At 37.3% G+C, this 19,206-nt stretch overlaps 1 protein-coding gene across 3 annotated transcripts in view; it reads right to left on the bottom strand.

The window, feature by feature from the left end:
• The window catches only part of COQ3 (coenzyme Q3, methyltransferase), a 42,690-nt gene extending 23,496 nt beyond the window's left edge, over positions 1 to 19,194 (bottom strand). For 2 of the 3 annotated variants that reach the window (XM_032651635.1, XM_032651636.1), the window contains exons 1-4: positions 18,065 to 19,194; positions 8,604 to 8,730; positions 5,544 to 5,696; positions 2,939 to 3,038 (exon numbers count right to left, since the gene is read on the bottom strand). In XM_032651635.1, coding sequence (XP_032507526.1) covers positions 2,939 to 3,038; positions 5,544 to 5,696; positions 8,604 to 8,730; positions 18,065 to 18,176 — 492 coding nt within the window. In that variant the 5' untranslated portion in view covers positions 18,177 to 19,194. Of the gene's footprint in view, positions 1 to 2,938; positions 3,039 to 5,543; positions 5,697 to 8,603; positions 8,731 to 17,193 lie in introns of all 3 variants that reach the window. The other variant, XM_032651634.1, reaches the window with a different exon arrangement.
• Positions 19,195 to 19,206: the final 12 nt, after the last annotated feature.

Raw genomic sequence — 19,206 nt, 5'->3', positions numbered from 1 at the left:
CACAGGCACACAGTACAGTATTAACATATTTAAAGTGCAATAAATGTAACATGTCATTGTAAAAAGAGCAAAATTTTCTAATACTCAAATTCTCTGAAGCACATTTTTTTCTCCATAGTTTCTCTTGTGACTAAAAACGATTCTTCGTAGCTAATACTTCTTTCAGCCTTTATATTCAGTCACTTCCCATGACATGCCCAAGTTTTTAAACACAGCCTTTATTTTGATCAAAACTGCATAGCATTTATTTTATAACTCTTTAGTTAATAAGCTAAAAGTATAAGTCAAATTATTTTAACTTTAGAGACATAAATCTGTAATAATACACGGAGAAGATCATAGAACACATAGAGTAAAATTGTACTAATTTACAATTTGATACACCTCATATTCTTGATTCTAAGGGATGTATTTTCACATATTTTACATTTCCTGAAATTTTATAATTGATGTCAAGAGAAACCAGCGCACTGCCATATGAAGAACACATTTTCTGTGCATATGGAAACTTAGCTATGTATCAAAGGCCTCTGTTAACCTCACTGTCAACTTGGCTGTTATGATCTTGACAGTAACACACACCATCGTATCTTCACTTACATTTGTATCCTGTACTGTTTGCTTAAAATATCTTTCAAGCAAAGATTATGATGCAGCATTTAAACAAAAAGTTATTGTGTTGATAGGATATTACAAAATAGAACTGTAGGGCATAAATATTCTGTCAGCTAAAGCAAGTATTGTTCACAGGGAGAAGTACTCTAGAGCACCTAAGAAGGGGAGAGCCCCCAAAGCAGGCAAAATTCTGTTACATTTTGATACTGAAGCAAGTGCAAAAGGACAGCTTATCAGTGCATTTAAACCAGCGGAAATTGCCTAATATCTTGGGAGAGAAAAGACAACAAAATTTCCAAAGCTATTCAAATGACCAGTGCTTTTTTTTAAATTGAAGTATAGTTGATTTACAATATTATATTAGTTTCAGGTGTACAACATAGTAATTCAATACTTTTATAGATTATACTCCATTTAAAGTTATTATAAAATAATGGCTATATTTCCCTGTGCTGTACAATATATCCTTGTTGCTTATTTATTTTATGCATAGTAGTTTGTACCTCTTAATCCTCCTACCCATATCTTGCCCCTGTCCCCTTCCTTCTCCCCACTGGCAACCACTGGTTTGTTCTCTGTATCTGTGAATCTGTTTCTGTTTTGTTATATTCATTTGTTTGCTTTATTTTTAAGATTCCATACATAAGTGATAACATACAGTATTTGTCTTTGTCTGACTTATTTTACTAAGTGTAATACCCTCTAGGTCCACCCACATTGTTGCAAATGGCAAAATTTTCATTCTTTTTTATGGCTATTATTCCTGTGTGTGTGTGTGTGTGTGTGACATCTTCTTTATCCACTTATCTGTTGATGGACACTTAGGTTGCTTCCATATCTTGGCTCTTGTAAATAGTGCTGCTATGAACATTGGGGTGCGTGTATCTTTTCGAATTAGTTTTTTTGTTTTCTTCAGATGTATACCCAGGAGTGGAACTGCTCAGTCATATGGTAGTTCTATTTTTAGTTTTTTGAGGAACCTCCATACTGTTTCCTGTAGTGGCTGCACCAATTTACATTCCCACCAACAGGGTACTACGGTTCTGTTTTCTCCACATCGTCATCAGCATTTGTTATTTGTAGACTTTTTAATGATAGCCATTCTGACTGGTGTGAGGTGATATCTAATTGTGGTTTTGACATGCCTTTCTCTGATGATTAGCAATGTTGAGCATCTTTTCATGTGCCTATTGGCCATCTGTATATCTTCTTTGGAAGAATGTCTACTCAGGTCTTCTGCTCGTTTTTTAACCTGGTTGTTTGTTTTTTGATGTTGAGTTGTATGAACTGTTTATATATTTTGGATATTAACCCCTTATCAATCATATCATTTGCAAATACTTTCTCCCATTTAGTAGGTTATCTTTTTGTTCTGATGATGGCTTCCATTGTTGTGAAAAAGCTTTTAAGTTTAATTAGGTCCCATTTATTTATTTATACCAGTGCCCCATTTTTGTGTAAAAAAAAATAAATCCTCACTATAATTTTCTGAAATACTTATATATATATTTTTGTTTTGTTTTATTGTCTTTAATAATATTGCATTTAATAGTGTCAACAGAGAGTCTTCTATCAGTTTAATTATTTCTTCCATGTAAGTAATCTATCCTCCTCACTAGGAGTTCTTTGAGTTTTCTCTTTTTCTCTGGTATTCATCATGATATGTATGTTTGTGCCTTAATTTGGCATCATTAGGGCCCATCTGAGGTTTCATGTCTTTTTTAAATTCTAAGATGGAATATTTATATATTTTTAAGAAAGTAAAAAGCATGTACTAGTTTATAATCATAAAAATATTAAAAACATTATACACTTCCTGTTTTAAAAATGAACAATATTATTTGTTAAAAGGATAAAAGAGGCATAAGCCCACTTTTTCTCAATTTTTTTTTTCCCCAGTTAAAAATGCCAAGAAAGCTGGGCTTTCCTGGTGGCTCAGTGGTTAAGAATCCGCCTGCCAATGCAGGGGACACAGGTTTGAGCCCGGGTCCGGGAAGATCTCACATGTCGCGGAGCAACTAAACCCGTGCACCACAACTACTGAGCCTGCGCTCTAGAGCCCGAGAGCCACAACTACTGAGTCCGCGTGCCACAACTACTTAAGCCTGTGCACCTAGAGGCCATGCTCCGCAACAAGAGAATCCGCTGCAATGAGAAGCCCGTGCACCGCAATGAAGAGTAGCCCCCGCTCACCGCAACAAGAGAACACCCGCACAGCAACAAAGACCCAACACAGCCAGAAATAAATAAATAAATAAATAAAAATAAAGTTCCCTTTTAAAAAAATAAAAGAAAAATGTCAGGAAAGTTGTAAATCACTTACCTCCGTTAACAATCCACCACCACAGCCAACATCAAGAATCTTCATCCCAGACAAAGGTTTTCCTGGCTGGTGATCAGCAGCTGTTTTTAAAAGATTGTCTCTGTTAAAAAAATTCAAAATATATTTAAAAAATCATTAATTTTATCAATAAAGTCTTAAAAGTGCATAATTTTCAAAGAAATATTAAACTCTCTTTTTAAATAGACTTGATTTTGGGGGTAAAAAAACTTTTATTTTCAGCATAAAATGACATTATTCTTAATTTATAAGATATTTTTAGTAGTCAGAAGCAGGAGGTTTAAAGTTCTTGAAATAATCTACTAATAATTATGACTTAACTATTACTTTAGTAATAATCTAAAGAAAAACTTTAAAAACAATCTAGTTTAGATTAACCTAATTTTATTCACTTGAGATATCATGTCACCTGAGGTATTATTAGCTATGTTGCTAGTACTTGCTAGACCCATTTCATATCAGCAACAAATAGGTTATTTTACAGGGTTTGGTAGAAGCAGACTGGAGATCTATATCTGCAGAATTTGCCTACATTCCCTTCTAAATTGAGTCACTTTTCATCTTCTTAGTGGTGTTTTCATGATCATGTAAACAGGCACCCAAATCAAGTAAACTTAATTCTAAGATAATCATAGCAATATTTTCCCACATACACAAATGTAAGCACACACACACACACACACACCCATATACACACACAGATATATAGAGCTAACAGTATCGTAAACTAAACTTTTAAGTTGGGCTACATACAAATTCTAATTATACTTATATTAAAATGTCATATATAACAAGGGCATCTTAGGAAATCTTTTATTGCTATTCAAATTAACTGACTTCTAAGAAAAACCTAGATAGTGGTTAAGTAGATAATTTCAGAACGTTATAATATACAGAAAGGACCCATTTCAAATGAAATCCAATCCATTCTTCACACATTGGCCAAAATGACTTCTTTATATCATAGTTTAGATCACATTGCTCCCTTTCAATGGTTTTAATTATGATCAGAATAAAATCTAAGCTTCTAACCATAATTTGTACTGCCCTGGATGGTCTTTTCTAGTGTGATGTCTAACTAGTAGTGTCACATTAGTTAGAACAGAGTAGTTCTCAAGCTGAGCGTGCATCAGAATCACCTGGAAGGAAAACACAGACTGCTGACCCCCCAAAGCAGTAGGTCCAGTGTGATACCTGAGAATTTTGTATTTCTATCAAGATCACAGGTGATACTGATGTTGCTAGTCCAGGGCTAACCTTGAGAACCACTGATCTAGCCTAACAGAATGACATTTCTGCTTTGCTCTGCCTTAGTGTTTCAATGATCCACTAATTCAGTGGTAATAAGAATGTGCCAATATTTTCCTTTTTGCTGCACTGATAAAACCAGCAAAAACCAATCAGGAAGTTCCTTGAGGGCAGTCTGAATCTGATATTCTGTGTCTATCACACTGCCTTGCCCATGTCGGCTGCTCAAAAATGTTTAATAAATAAATAAATAAATGGACAGAAGAACGAATGAACAATTGATAAGTGGAGTCTTGATAAGTGGAGTCTGATGAACCCTTGCCTTTATCTCCCATGGCAAACTCTAAGTTCCGGAAGCACACAGACTGTGTTTTGAATGATGAATATCTCAGTAGCTTTTACAGATTCCAGCCCCCACGCTCTGTACAAGGTAAGTTCTCAAAAAAATATTTGTTGAATTGAACTTTCTCAGTACTATTCCCTTTATCAGAACTGCCTAAAAGGCCAAAGATGCTATGAAATGACCTTGATGCCATAGGACCCTAATTCCTTTTCATATGGATTTAATTCTAATTAACTCAATAATATCCAAAAATACTTCAAGTTAATTTATGAAACAGTGTAGAACTCGAGTGATGCTATTAAAAAATTAATAGTTTCGGGACTTCCCTGGTGGGACAGTGGTTAAGAATCCACCTGCCAGTGCAGGGGACATGGGTTCAAGCCCTGGTCCGGGAAGATCTCACATGCCACGGAGCAACTAAGCCTGTGCGCCACAACTACTGAGCCTGTGCTCTAGAGCCTGTGCTCCGCAACAAGAGAGGCCACCGCAATGAGAAGCCTGTGCACTGCAATGAAGAGTAGCCCCTGCTCGTCACAACTGGAGAAATCCCGTGTGCAGCAACGAAGACCCAATGCAGCCAAAAATAAGTAAATAAAACAAATTTTTAAAAATATGTAGGGCTTCCCTGGTGACGCAGTGGTTGAAAGTCCGCCTGACGATGCAGGGGACACGGAGTCGTGCCCCGGTCCGGGAAGATCCCACATGCCGCGGAGCGGCTGGGCCCATGAGCCATGGCCGCTGGGCCTGCGCGTCCGGAGCCTGTGCTCCGCAACGGGAGAGGCCACAACAGTGAGAGGCCCGCGTACCGCAAAAAAAAAAAAAAAAATTAATAGTGTCAAACAATGGATATTGAAGAGAATCTCCCTAATTTCTAGAGCAAAGTTAAAATGCAGCATTTTGAACCTAGGCATAAACCGAGAGAAAAATGAACTCGAAAGAAAATGAATTATTGAAAAGAGTTGTATTTTAAAAGATCTAGAATTTCTGTAATGTTACCTAATGAACGGCACCCTCAGGTCATTCATAGAGTGAAGAGGTGCATATACTCCTTGCTCGTCCCACCACCTGTGCGCCAAGGCCAGGAAGGTCTTCACCTCACTGCTGTCTACAGTGGTCCGGGAAGTACTGTACAGTCTTGTCCAAGGGAGTCTAAGAGGTCAGAAGGAAGAGCCAGGCAAAAACTGCCATTTAAAAAAATGTAACATGGGATATATTAAGTAGAAAAATATTCTAATTTGCAATTTACTAGACTCTAAATATATGTATCACTCATTTTTGATGCTTCGAAACAAGTTTTCTTATAATCACATTGCTTATAAATAGATATATATATGTATATGTGTATGTGTGTGTGTATATATATATATATATATATATATATAGTCACAGATGAAACAAATCAATTTGCTTTCGAAGTAAGTTACAACAAAAATGAAACTTTATAAAACTTGGCCTTTTGGGTCACGTAGTAGTAGTAGTAACTATTTACTGAATACTTACTAAATACCAGGTACTGCTTGTTTAAGAAATCCCTATATGTCATATGTCATCTTATTTAATCCTCAGCAACTCCATAAGGTAGGTACTATTATTATCTCTAGTGCACAGACAAGAAAAGGAAGGCTCAGAGAGATTAAGTGGTGGAGCCAGGATTTGAACTCAGATGCCTCAGCCTTCTCTCCATTTCTACTGCTTGATCATACTAATCCAAGCTCCCGTCATCTCTTGCCTGAACTATTGTCCTAGCCTTCTATTTAGTTGGCCTTCTTAGGACTTCATCCCCCTCTAATCTGTTCCCCACAATGCACCCAGAGTGACTGTTCTGAAATATAAATATGATCATGCTATTTTCCCACTTAAAATGCTTCCATGGCTTTCCAGTGACATTGGGAAAAAGACCAAAATCCTTAGCATAGCATACAATACTCTGAATTATTTGGTCCCCAGTTTCTTCCCTCTCCAAAGTCACTTCCCACTCCTCTCTTCATCCTCCCCACTCCAGCCACATGGGCCTTCTTTAAGTTCTTTGAATTGGCAATGCTTGTTCATTCCCCAGATACTTTGGACATGTCATTCCCTCTGTCTGGAACATTGTTCTCACATTCCCCCTTCCCTCCTTTACACACCTAATTAATTTCTTCTCATCCTTTAGACCTTAGTTTAAATGGAATGTCATCTAATACTGTCCTATTTTAACTCCTATACAACTCTGTACTTCTTTGTGAGCCTATGTGATTAGTTGATCATGTCTCTCCATTGGAACATAAGCTGTCTTGCTTACCATTTTATCCCTAGTGACAAGCACAGTTCCTAAAACACAGTTGGTGCTCGGGAAACATGTGTCAAATAAATAGTCTGAAGGAGAAGGCCCAGAAAAGTATATAATTCACGTAAATATATTTTTTAATCAAATGGAATCAAACAGGGACTAAATGGGGATCAGACAGACACTACACCAGGTCCCATGTCAAAGTACATGATAGGAAAATCCTTCAGAGGTTTTTGGGTAAAAGAGAATAGGTTGCTACATTAGCATAGGTAATGCCATTTAAATTTTACTACGTTTTTCTAAGCTACATAGAGTACATTCTATATTGATTACTTAATATCCTTTTAAGAGTTAAATATCACTCTTCTTTAATATTATTTTATGAATATTACCCTCTTTTTCATGCTTCATGCAAAGCCTCAGTAATCAAGGACTAACTTACAGGGACTTCCCTGGTGGTCCAGTGGTAAAGAATCTGCCTTCCAACGCAGGGGACGCGGGTTCAATCCCTGGTCGGGGAACTAAGATCCCACATGCCATGGGGCAACTAAGCCCCCTTGCCACAACTACTAAGCCCACGCACCTCAACTAGAGAGCCCATGTGCTCTGGAGCCCGCACGCCACAACTAGAGAGAAAAAAAAAAAACCTGCACACCACAACTAGAGAGAAGCCTGTGTGCCGCAACGAAAGATCCCACATGCCACAACCAAGACCCAACGAAGCCAAAAATAAATTAAATAAATAAAATTAATTTTTTTTAAAAAGTACTAACTTGGGCTTCCCTGGTGGCACAGTGGTTGAGAGTCCGCCTGCCGATGCGGGGGACACGGGTTCATGCCCCGGTCCGGGAGGATCCCACATGCCGCGGAGCGGCTGGGCCCGTGAGCCATGGCCACTGAGCCTGCGCGGCCGGAGCCTATGCTCCGCAACGGGAGAGGCCACACAGCGAGAGGCCCGCGTACCGGAAAAAAAAAGGACTAACTTACAATAGTTAACAGTAGGTGGTTGCTCAGTTGACTAAGAATGATTTTACAGACATCCAGTCTTAAAAGAGCCAGTTCATTTATGAGCATGCACTTGGAGAACAGAGCTCATACCTTAACACAATGCAATATTTTTCACAAAGTTAGAAATTGGTTTCTAATATATGAATACATAAAGATATTACTTTGATTCAATATTACTATCTAGAATGTATACTTAACCACCTTATATTTATGTTACACCCAAATCATTTATGATTTAAGCACTGCGTTATTTGTGTCCTGTCATAAGGATATTATGAGGAAGTAAAAAGTAGTTCTCTGAGTAATATAGTCTTGCATTAAAAATAAAAGCTATCGGGGGCTTCCCTGGTGGTGCAGTGGTTGGGAGTCCGCCTGCCGATGCAGGGGACGCAGGTTCGTGCACTGGTCTGGGAGGATCCCGCATGCCGTGGAGCGGCTGGGCCTGCGCGTCCAGAGCCTGTGCTCTGCGGCGGGAGAGGCCACAACAGTGGGAGGCCCGTGTACTGCAAAAATATATATATATATAAAATAAAATAAAAGCTATCGCTAAATATGGATGAAAGGCACGCACTGGATGTACACTATATTACAAATTTTCTGTGGGTTTGAAATTTCCCAAATTTAAAAGCTGTTGGAAAAATAAGAATATTTAAATAAATAAAAGCTACCTTAATCAAACCACATGAGCTCTACTGACAAAGTTTATTAAACACAATCAATACTAAACTATTTTTGCACATAATTATGTGAATATTTGCCACAATAATGAATAAACTTACCTGTAACTTTTCATCCTATTCAGGCACGCAAAAGTCATGCTATAGGATTTGAAACACATGATTCTGTATTCACTGAAAACCGATGGTTTAATTTGTAGAGTCCAACTGAGCTGATTTTTTGAATAAGCTGAGAAAAGAAAATTAAATGTCTAGAGAAAGCATTGCACAGTATGAATCCCTGATGTGCATGTAATTGAAGAAACTATTTTATACAGCAATCTTATATTACAGTTGATAAACAAAAGGGTTTTTTCCCCTTAATTTTAGATTTTACTTTAAATTATAAAGTAAATATCTTGCATTCTGCCATCTAACTCCAATCAGACATTTCTGAAATAATAATCATCAAAAATAAGTAATGCCTATGGTAACGTTTTTCATGCCATTTGTTTTTACATACACATTATGCTGCACAAAATTATTAAAAATGATATTCAAATTAAAACTACATTACCTTTTAAACTAGAGTCATTTTTTTTTTTTTTGCCACACCACACACCTTGTGGGATCTTAGTTCCTCAACCGGGGATCAAACCCGAGCCCTTAGCAGTGACAGCGCAGAGTCCTAACCACTGGACCACCAGGGAATTCCCACAAACTAGGGTAATATTAATTTTGAGATTATTTATCAAAACCAGTTCAAATTATGTCACTTTCATGTTAGCTACATGAAATGGATTTATATGTATGCTCAACACATTTTACAGAGGAAAAAAATGTGCACTTATAGACATATATATCTCCTGAAATAAATAGTCATTCAGTTTATATGTTCCAACTTACACAGGGACCTGCTTTATGAACTAGTTACTCTGCTGCAGAACATTCAGTTGTTCAATAAACATTTAAACAAAGTAGACCTTAGAGCAAAGAAAACTACCAGGGACATCACATTATGATAAAACAGCAAGGATTTACTATATAGTACAGGAAACTATATTCAATATCTTGTAATAACCTATAAAGGATATATAGGTTATATATACATGTAATAACCTACATATACAGATGTAAATCTATAGATTTACATCTATATATAAATCTACATTTACATATGTAAATCAACTATACTTCAATTTAAAAAAAGAGAGAGAGAGAGAATCCACCAAGAAGACAAATTACTCTGGCAAAAACCAGACAAAGATGGTACAGCAAAGAAAACCACAGACCAATTTCTCTCATGAACAGACACAAAAATTCTCAATAATTAGTAAACAGAATCCAGCAACATATAAAAGGAAAAATACAGCATAACCAAGTAGGATTTATTCTAGCTATGCAACACTAGTTCAAGAGTAGAAAATCAATCAATGTAATCTACCATATTAATAGTTGAGAGAAGAACACACATAAGCTTACTAATTAATGTGGACAAAACATTTGACAAACTCCACACCCACTTACGACTAAAACCTCTCAGCAAACTAAGAATAAAAGAGAAATTCTTCAATCTGATAGAACACCCATAAAAATTCTATAGCTCACAAAGTACTTAATGGTGATAGACTAAGTGCTTTACACCTAAAATCAAGAACAAGGCAAGAATGCCCATTCTCATGACTCCTATTCAATGTACTACTAAAAATCTTAGCCAGTACAATAAGGCAAGAAAAGGAAATAAAAGGCATACAGAATGGAAAGGAAGAAATTAAACGGTCCCTATTTGCAGATATGATTGTCTATGTATAAAATCCCAAGAAATCTTTAATAAATAAAAATAAAAAGCTCCTGGAATAAGTCGGTTCAGCAAGGTAACAGACTACAAATTCAACACACAAAAAAGTCAATTGTTTCTATATACTAACAATGAACAACTGGAAAGCAAAATTCAAAATGCTCTATTGGGCTTCCCTGGTGGTGCAGTGGTTGAGAGTCCGCCTGCCGATGCAGGGGACCAGGGTTCGTGCCCCGGTTCGGGAAGATCCCACATGCTGCGGAGCGGCTGCGCCCGTGAGCCATGGCCGCTGAGCCTGCGCGTCCGGAGCCTGTTGCTCCGCAACGAGAGAGGCCACAACAGCGGGAGGCCCGCGTACCGCAAAAAAAAAAAAAAAAAAAAAGCTCTATTATTTAAAATCAGTCCAAGAAAGAATACTTCCATTGTTGTATAAATCCCTCAAAACATGTTCAGATTCTGTATGCTGAAAATTTATATAAAACGCTGATGAAAGAAATCAAAGACAACCTAGTAAATGATGAAACATACTATGTTCATGGATTGGAAGAGTCAACATAAATCCTCCCCAAATTGATCTATATGTTTGACACAATTTCTATCAAAAGAGACAGAATAAACAATGTTAAAAAGGAGAATAAAACTGCAGAAATCAAATATCCAATTTTAAGGCTTATCATAGAGCTACAGTAATCAAGACAGTGTGGTACTGGAGGAGAGACAGACTGAAATATCAATGCAACAAGAGTGTCCAGAGAGAGGAAAAAAAAAAAAATTCACCCAACTGCTTTTTTGACAATGGTGCAAAAGCAGTTCAAAAGAGGAAGAATGGTCTTTTCAGTAAATGGTGTTGAAACAATTAGACGTCATAGACAAAAAAGAAAATTTTGAACGAAATCTCACATCTTATACAAAACTGAACTCAAAATGATCTAAATGAAAACTATAAAACTTTTAGAAGAAAATATAGGAGAAGACCTTCCTGAATTAGGGTTACACACAGAGTTCTCACATCTGACACCAAAATCACAATCCATAAAAGAAAATATTGATTAAATTGGATTTAATCAAAGTTTAAAACTTTTGCTCGGCAAAACACCTTGTTAAGAAAAAGAAAAGTCAAGTCACAGAATGGGAGGAAATATTTGTAAAACATATATCCCATAAAGAACTTGTATCTGGAATATATAAATATACTCTTTAAACTCAACAGTAAAACGAAACAGAAAAACAAAAAACCTCCCACAGAAAAACAAAATAAGCAATCCAATTTTAAAATGGCTGTGGGTATTATAAAAAGACACAGACATTTCATCAAAGAAGATATACAGATGCAAATAAGCACATGAAGAGATGTTAAATAGCAGTAGCCATTAGAGGAATGCAAATGAAAGCCACTACATACCTATCAAATTGGCTAAAATTTAACCATCCCTGATATTACCAGGTGTGGACCAAGACATGAAAAAACTAGATCTCTTATATATTGCTAGTGGGAATGTAAAATGGTACAGACACCATGAAAAGCAGTTTAGCAGTTTCTAATAAAGTTAAACATATATTTATCACGCAGCTTTGCAAGTGCATTCCTGGGCATTTATCCCAGAGAAGTGAAAACTTACGTCCACACAAAAACCTGTACATCAACGTTCACAGCAACTTTATCCATAACAGCCCCAAACTGGAATCAATCAAAATATCCTACAATAGATGAATGGTTAAACAAACTGTGGCATATTCATATCATGAAATACTACTCCGAAATCAAGAGGAATGAACTACTGATACATGCAAAAACTTGGATGGATTTCAAGGGTATTTATGTTGAGTGCAGAAACATTTTTTCAAAAGGTATATACTGTAAGATTCCACTTACATAACACTTGTGAAATGGCAAAATTATAATGGAAATAATAATGTAATGTAATGGAAAATAGATCAAGGTTTAAGGTTGGTGGTAAGGTTTGACTATAAAGGAGTATTACCAGGAGTTTCACTGTGATTGTGGAACAGTTCCATATCCTGATTGTGGTGGTTATTACACAAATCTCTATGTGTGGTAACACACACACACACAATGAGTGCATGTAAAGGTGGTGAAATCCAAAGGACTGTAGTTTAGTTGATGGTATCATACTAACGTCAATTTCCTGACTCTGACAATGTATTATGGTTATGTAAGATGTAATCACTGAGGAATTGGGTGAAGAGCATATGGAAATTCTCTGTATTATTTTTGCACCTTCTTATAAGTCTATTTCAAAATAAAAATTTTTTAATTAAAAAGTATAAAAGTGGACACTACAAAGTGCTTCTCCTCCCCCTGACTCTAGGTATCCAACTTCCCTCTCTGCAAGCAACCAATGTTTCTAGATTTGCATGTAAGCCTCCAGATATTTTATACATATTTCATTTTTGTGTATCAATTTCTCTCTTATTTTATACAAAAGGTAGCACAGTATACTCATTGTTCTGCACCTTGCTCTTTCCACCTATCAATGTATCTTGGAGATTTTTTTCATAATAGAGCATAAAGAACTTCCTTTTTTTTAGGTTTGCAAGGTAATCCATTGTATGGCTGTAACTCATCATTTATTTAAGCAGTGCCCTATTTTTTTTTTAATTTTATTTTTTATACAGCAGGTTCTTATTAGTCATCCTTTTATATACATCAATGTATACATGCCAATCCCAATCTCCCAATTCATCACACACACATCCCCACCCCCCGCCACTTTTCCCACTTGGTAAATGCCATTTGTTCTCTACATGTGTCTCTATTTCTGCCGTAAGCAGTGCCCTATTAATGTACATTTATTTAAATTATTTCTAATTTTTTGCTATTCTGAAAACATAAGATTGAATTACATAGGTAATTTCTTTTTGAGAGTACCTGTATGTAAAACCGCAAGAATTGTGTCAATTGGCATGTGCATTTATAAATTTGTAATTACTTTCTTAGATGTTGAACCAATTTGCAATCTCACTAGAAACTATGAGTTTCTAGTGTTGGTTTCCCCACACTGATAATACTTTGATAGTCCCCTATGCAGTGTATTATCAAACTTTTTTTATCTTTGCTAATCCAATAGGTGAAAATGGTATCTCACTATAGTTTTAATTTATCATGAGTGAAGTTAAGTATCTTTTTTTAAGTTTAATGGTGCTATGGTCTGAATATTTGTGTCTCCCCCAAATTCACATGTTGAAATCCTGACCCTCAAGGGGATGGTATTAGGAGGTGGGGGTCTTTGAGAGGGATTAGGCCTTGAGGGTGGAACCCTCATGATTGGGTTTAGTGCCCTTATAAAAAGAAACCCCAGAGAGCAAAAAGGCTCCACCTATGAACCAGGGAGTGAGCACTCACCAGACACCGAATCTTGGACTCTGCAATCTCCAGGACTGTGAGAAATAAATTTTTCTTGTTTATAAGCCACCTAGCCTGTGGTATTTTGCTGTAGCAGTAGGAATGGACTAAGACAAATGGTCATTTTTCATGTCTTGTCTTTTCATAGTCTCTGAACATTTTTCTCCTGAGCTTTTTATGTTTTTAAAATTTTGTTTTGTTTAATAGGACCTCACAGCCTGGCCAAAATTCATTTTAACATCCTCAGAAAAAAAGTTTGTGCTTCTAGGCTTTAGCTCAAGTTATTCTCTCTTCCACCATTTCTATCTGTGTTATTTTTTAAGACCCAGGTCAAATATCACCTCCCTTATGACTTTAGGTAGGTAAATGAGATATCAGAGAATTATGTAGACTGTGATACACAGATAAGGATTTACAGTTGACCCTTGAACAACGTGGCGGTTAGCAGCGCCAAGGCACGCATGCAGTCAAAAATCCAGGTATAACTTTGCAGTCGGCCCTCCACATCTGCTGCTCCACATCCTTGGATTCAACCAACCTCAGGCAATGTAGTACTGTAGTACATATTTATAGGGAGAAAACTCCCCACATTTAAGAGGACTGGTGCAGTTCAAACTTGTGTTGTTCAAGGGTCAACTGTGTAAGGTATTATCATGAAATTGAGCCACAAAGATTTCAACACAGTCCTTGCTCTCTGGTCAGTGATGACCCCAATCTCCCTCTCACCTCCCCTATTTCTGGAAAATTAGTCCCTCAGTCATCAGTATGGCCAGAATTCTTAAGGGCCTTAAAATCTACCTCACCATAACTGAGAGAAACTAATCAAGTTTGTATTAATAGAATGCTACCAATTCCTTCTTTACCTCGAATCTGTGATCATTCTGGTATTTGAAATTTTAAAGGAATGGGGAAATTTTTCATTTAATTTATTCAAAAAGTCATTTATCAGCACCTATCAGGTACCATGCTGACAGTGAACAAGCCCTCTACTGTGCCAACGGCGTGGTTCCAGCATTCATCATTTATTGTCTGGATTACTCTAAGGCCTCCCTGAGCCTAGTCTTGTCTGCCTCCATCCCACTGTCTACACAGCTGCCAAGTGTTATTTCTAAAAGACGAGTCTGAGTATGTTGTTTGTTCCGTAATTTCCCACTGTCTTGAAGATAAAGTCAATCCCAGGAGGTGTACGTGGTCTTTCGTGTACTTGTCATGGCCTAAAAAGTCTGTCTTATCCCTGGCCATTCTCTGCCCTCTTTTCCAGCCCTCCATCCACACTGTACTTTTCAAGGAACACCTCACAGTTTCCTAGAAACCTCCTCATTGATACTCAAGCTGGTCCTTTGGCCACTCCAACTTCTTCTAAAACTGGACAACTTCAAGACAGCTTCCTAAATATCTTGTTTAAGAAGTTTCCCTCATCCCAAATATTTATTCCTTCTATGTTCAATTCCAAAATTTGGAAATATTTATACTGTATTTTTTTCTAAATTTCTGATTATAAAAGACATATTTACTGAAAAAAATTATGAAGAGTATATAACGAATGATAAAATGATAGATCACCAACTCTACCTCAGATAATCGCTGTTAAAATTTTGATGTATCTCTATTCTCACTATATATCTCCAAGTTCATAATACAAACTGATTTGTAAGGTTTTTTTTTTACCTTTTTAAAAATTGAAGTATAGTTAATTTACAATGTTGCATTAGTTTCAGGTGTACCGAAAAGTGATTCAGACAGATTCTTTTCCATTACAGGTTATTACAAGATATTGAATAGAGTTCCCTGTGCTATACAGTAGGTTCTTGTTATTTTATAGATATTAGTGTGTATATGTTAATACCAAACTCATAATTTAATTTATTCCCCACCACCACCACTATCCCCTTTGGTAACCGTAAGTTTGTTTTCTATGTCTGTAAGTCTATTTCTGTTTTCGTAAATAAGTTTGTTTATAACATTTTTTTAGATTTCACATATAAATGATATGATATTTGTCTTTCTGTCTGACTTACTTAGTATGATAATCTCTAGGTCCATCCATGTTGCTGCAAATGGCATTATTTCACTTTTTTATGCTGAGTAATATTCCACTGTGTATATATACCACATCTTCTATATCCATTCATCTGTCAAAGGACTCTTAGTTTCCTTCCGTGTCTTGGCTATTGTAAACAGTGCTGCTATGAACACTGAGGTGCATCTATCTTTTCAAATTAGAGCTTTCTCGAGGTATATACCCAGGAATGGGAATGCAAGATCATATGGTAACTCTATTTTTAGTTTTTTAAGGAACCTCCATACCGTTCTTCATAGTGGCTGCACCAATTTACATTCCCACCAAGAGTGTAGGAGCCTTCCTTGTCTCCACACCCTCTCCAGCATTATTTGTAGACTTTTTAATGGTGGCTATTCTGACTGGTATGAGGTGATACCGCATTGTAGATTTGCATTTCTCTAATAATTAGCAATATTGAGCATCTTTTCATGTGCCCGTTGGCCATCTGTGCGCCTTCCTCAGAGAAATGTCTATTTAGGTCTTCTGTAACTTACCTTCTTAACACTACATCTAATCATTTTCCATGTGGCTACACATTGATTTAAATCATGTTTATTGGCTGCACTATTTTTCACTCTATTAAGAGTAACAGCTTATCAATTCTTTTTTTGTTTTTGTTTTTTTGGCCAGGCCACACAGCTTGCATAAGCTCAGCTCCTCTACCAGGGACTGAACCCCAGCTACCGCAGTGAAATCCCAGGAGTCTAACCACTAGGCTACCAGGGAACTCCCACAACTTGTCAATTCTATTGGAGGCCTTTAAGTTTCCCAGTTCTTGCTCTTTATAAGCTGATCTTAGTTCCATCCTGACATTTTTTTAAAGAGACCCTTAGGTATCACTTCTTTAAAAATTCCCAGTGCCTGGCAAACAGCATTTGTTAAATGAGTTTCATGTAAAAAATGAACTTAACGTTCTGGTTAATATTGGGAGTTAAATAATCAAACTGTCTTCTACAAGGATCAGGTTCGGTGTGCTACTTTCTTGATCTTATTTGCCAATACAGTGTGTTGAATTAACCTATTCATCAAAAAATAATATTGCTGCCTTAAATTCTGAAACATGGCAAGATACGTGCAAACAAAACACAAACAAAAGTGAACCAATAACTATGAGACAGCTGGTGTCCTTTCCCGCCGAGGCAAAGGAAAAAGGCACATGACCTTGAGACTCCAGCCGGCAGAGTGGCGGCGGGCTCCTGCAGGAGCTCAACGAAACTAAGACAAAGGTCACTGGATACATGGCGACAGCCCGCAGGCTGCGCTCTCCTCGGCCAGGACCTCTAGTCCTCAGCTATCTTTCCCAGCCTCTGGGTAAGGGACGGTAAGATCCCAGGCCGAGCGTTCTACGGACAGCGAGGGCCAGGACCCAACGTACAGGTCTTTGGCTGACCCCGCGCGGAGCCCCGAGTCAGCCCGCCGACCGCGCCTGCGCAGAACAGCCGGCCCGCGCCGTGGGCTGCGTGCGAGCGACCCCCACGCACACACTCACCCGCCGACGTCGTTAAGCGAGGACAGTCACCCTGTGTGCCCCGGAACGCCGACCTATGCGCTCCTAAAAATCGACTCCCGGAGGAGCTCAGCTTGCGGCCTCCCAACATCGTGACATAAAGGATCCACCTCTTCCGGTCCCTCCCGCAAATGATCCCCTACAGAAAGGTTCCGAGAGCCAAACTAATCATGGCCGCAGTGACGGGTGTTACAGATGTGTGACTGTAGCGTTACTCTTAACGCTCAACATGTCAAATTGTGCATGCAGTTAAACTATAGAATGTTTCTGTTGTCATTCACTAACTTCAAGATCCTCCATTACGCCTATTCCTGTATGACCACCTCAAAGTAGCCATCAGTAATGATACCACTTCAAGCTATGTGATCTAGCTTTTATTCCTGTATAGCTCTAATTATTTCATATTTAACAGATGTCTCCCAAGGACACTCCTGTAAGACACTGACCGAAACTTATAATTATAAAAGATCCGAAGCACTTCTTCCCTAAGAGAATTGTTTCCCATTTCAAGGCACTCAAATGTCAGAGGGCCAGAAATCTATATTGAAATTTTGTTTTCTGTGAGTGACCTGATAATGTTCCCGACAGGGCACACATTACATAGCAGGAAACTGTTGATCACTCAGGCTAGGCAAACTTCACTTAAGGGTTAGAACAGGCAACCTAACATTTTACTTCTAAATGTGTAACAGCCTTTCCTTGGGTACAAACAATGATAAATGTCCAACATCAAAGACAAAATCATTATACATTTTTAACAGGCAGGATCAGACTGGTAAAGGGTTCTTTGAATTAGTCAAATTTACTGCTCAGTAACGGTCTTTCCCTTATGGCTTCTTAGTAAAATATTGACCTCCTCCTAAGAGTGGTTGCAGATTTTTCAAGTTGTCTTCAGAGCTCCTCAAGATGCATGACCATCTCTCCAACTGAAGGCAGAAAGCTCTGCACAAAAGAACATTTAGCATGTGTTATATCTGCTGGAGTGACAGATCCCAGGAAAAAGCAAAGTGCAAGTATGATTAAAGTTCTAAGAGCTTGATTTACATGTACTTTCTCTGAATGATTCCCCTCACTGGGCTTCAGAGCCTCTCCACTACATTTTCAGTTCAACAACAAAGGCAATCAGTGATTTGCCTTAATACCAATAGGAAACAAAAGCCTCTTAAATACCCACTAGTTTGGCTCAGAAAAGCAAAACTAGCCTGCAGTACTTTTCTCTACAAATATCAATAAAAGGCTCTTTCAATGACACTTAAACCCAAGTTGTACTGGAGGAACAGCAGCTATAATGCGATGTATGGCTGTTGTGAGATCTTTCTCAGATCATCCCCATGGTCTCACCCATAAACGTGTTACAGAGTCTACAGTTTATTTTGCTATAAGACTAAAAATCTTTTTAATACTTTGAAATTCAATTTTATATAAACTTTTTTCATTAAAGTTAAGGATTAAGTGCTCCCTTATAGCTAACACAGTTTTACCTCTTTGAAATGATAACACGACTACATCCACTTAGGTTTAACTGGTAAATTTTTGTATTTACAAAATTCCATATATTCAATAAATTGGAAACTTAAGATAATTTTATCTTAACATTACCACAATCAGAATGTGGCAGATTTATGTGTTTTTATAGGAAAACTCTATGGATGACACCTAGTAAACCTTCATGGTATCAATGTAACTCATACATGAGTTATTTTAAGGGCTATTAAGTTACTTTAAGCCCATTTTCTCATATAAGGTTTAGACATTACAACCAAATTCTACTTAAAACTGAAGAACTTAAGACCTTAGAGATAATCTAATTCCACCGTTATAGAGCTGAAGAAACTGAGTTCCACTGTGATTAAGTGATTTGCCCAAAATATATCAAACAGCAGAGGCAGGACAATCCAATGAATCTAATACTATTTCCACTAAACCATGCTTTGCACGTTTTAGAAACTTCAAAAAATTAAAAATACTATTTATACTTCATGTCTTCCTTTGAAG

This window comes from Phocoena sinus, chromosome 12, assembly GCF_008692025.1.
Source record: "Phocoena sinus isolate mPhoSin1 chromosome 12, mPhoSin1.pri, whole genome shotgun sequence".
NCBI lineage: Eukaryota > Metazoa > Chordata > Mammalia > Artiodactyla > Phocoenidae > Phocoena > Phocoena sinus.
The sequence above is the reverse complement of the archived record's forward strand: the minus strand, read 5'-3'. Positions and strand labels throughout refer to the sequence as shown.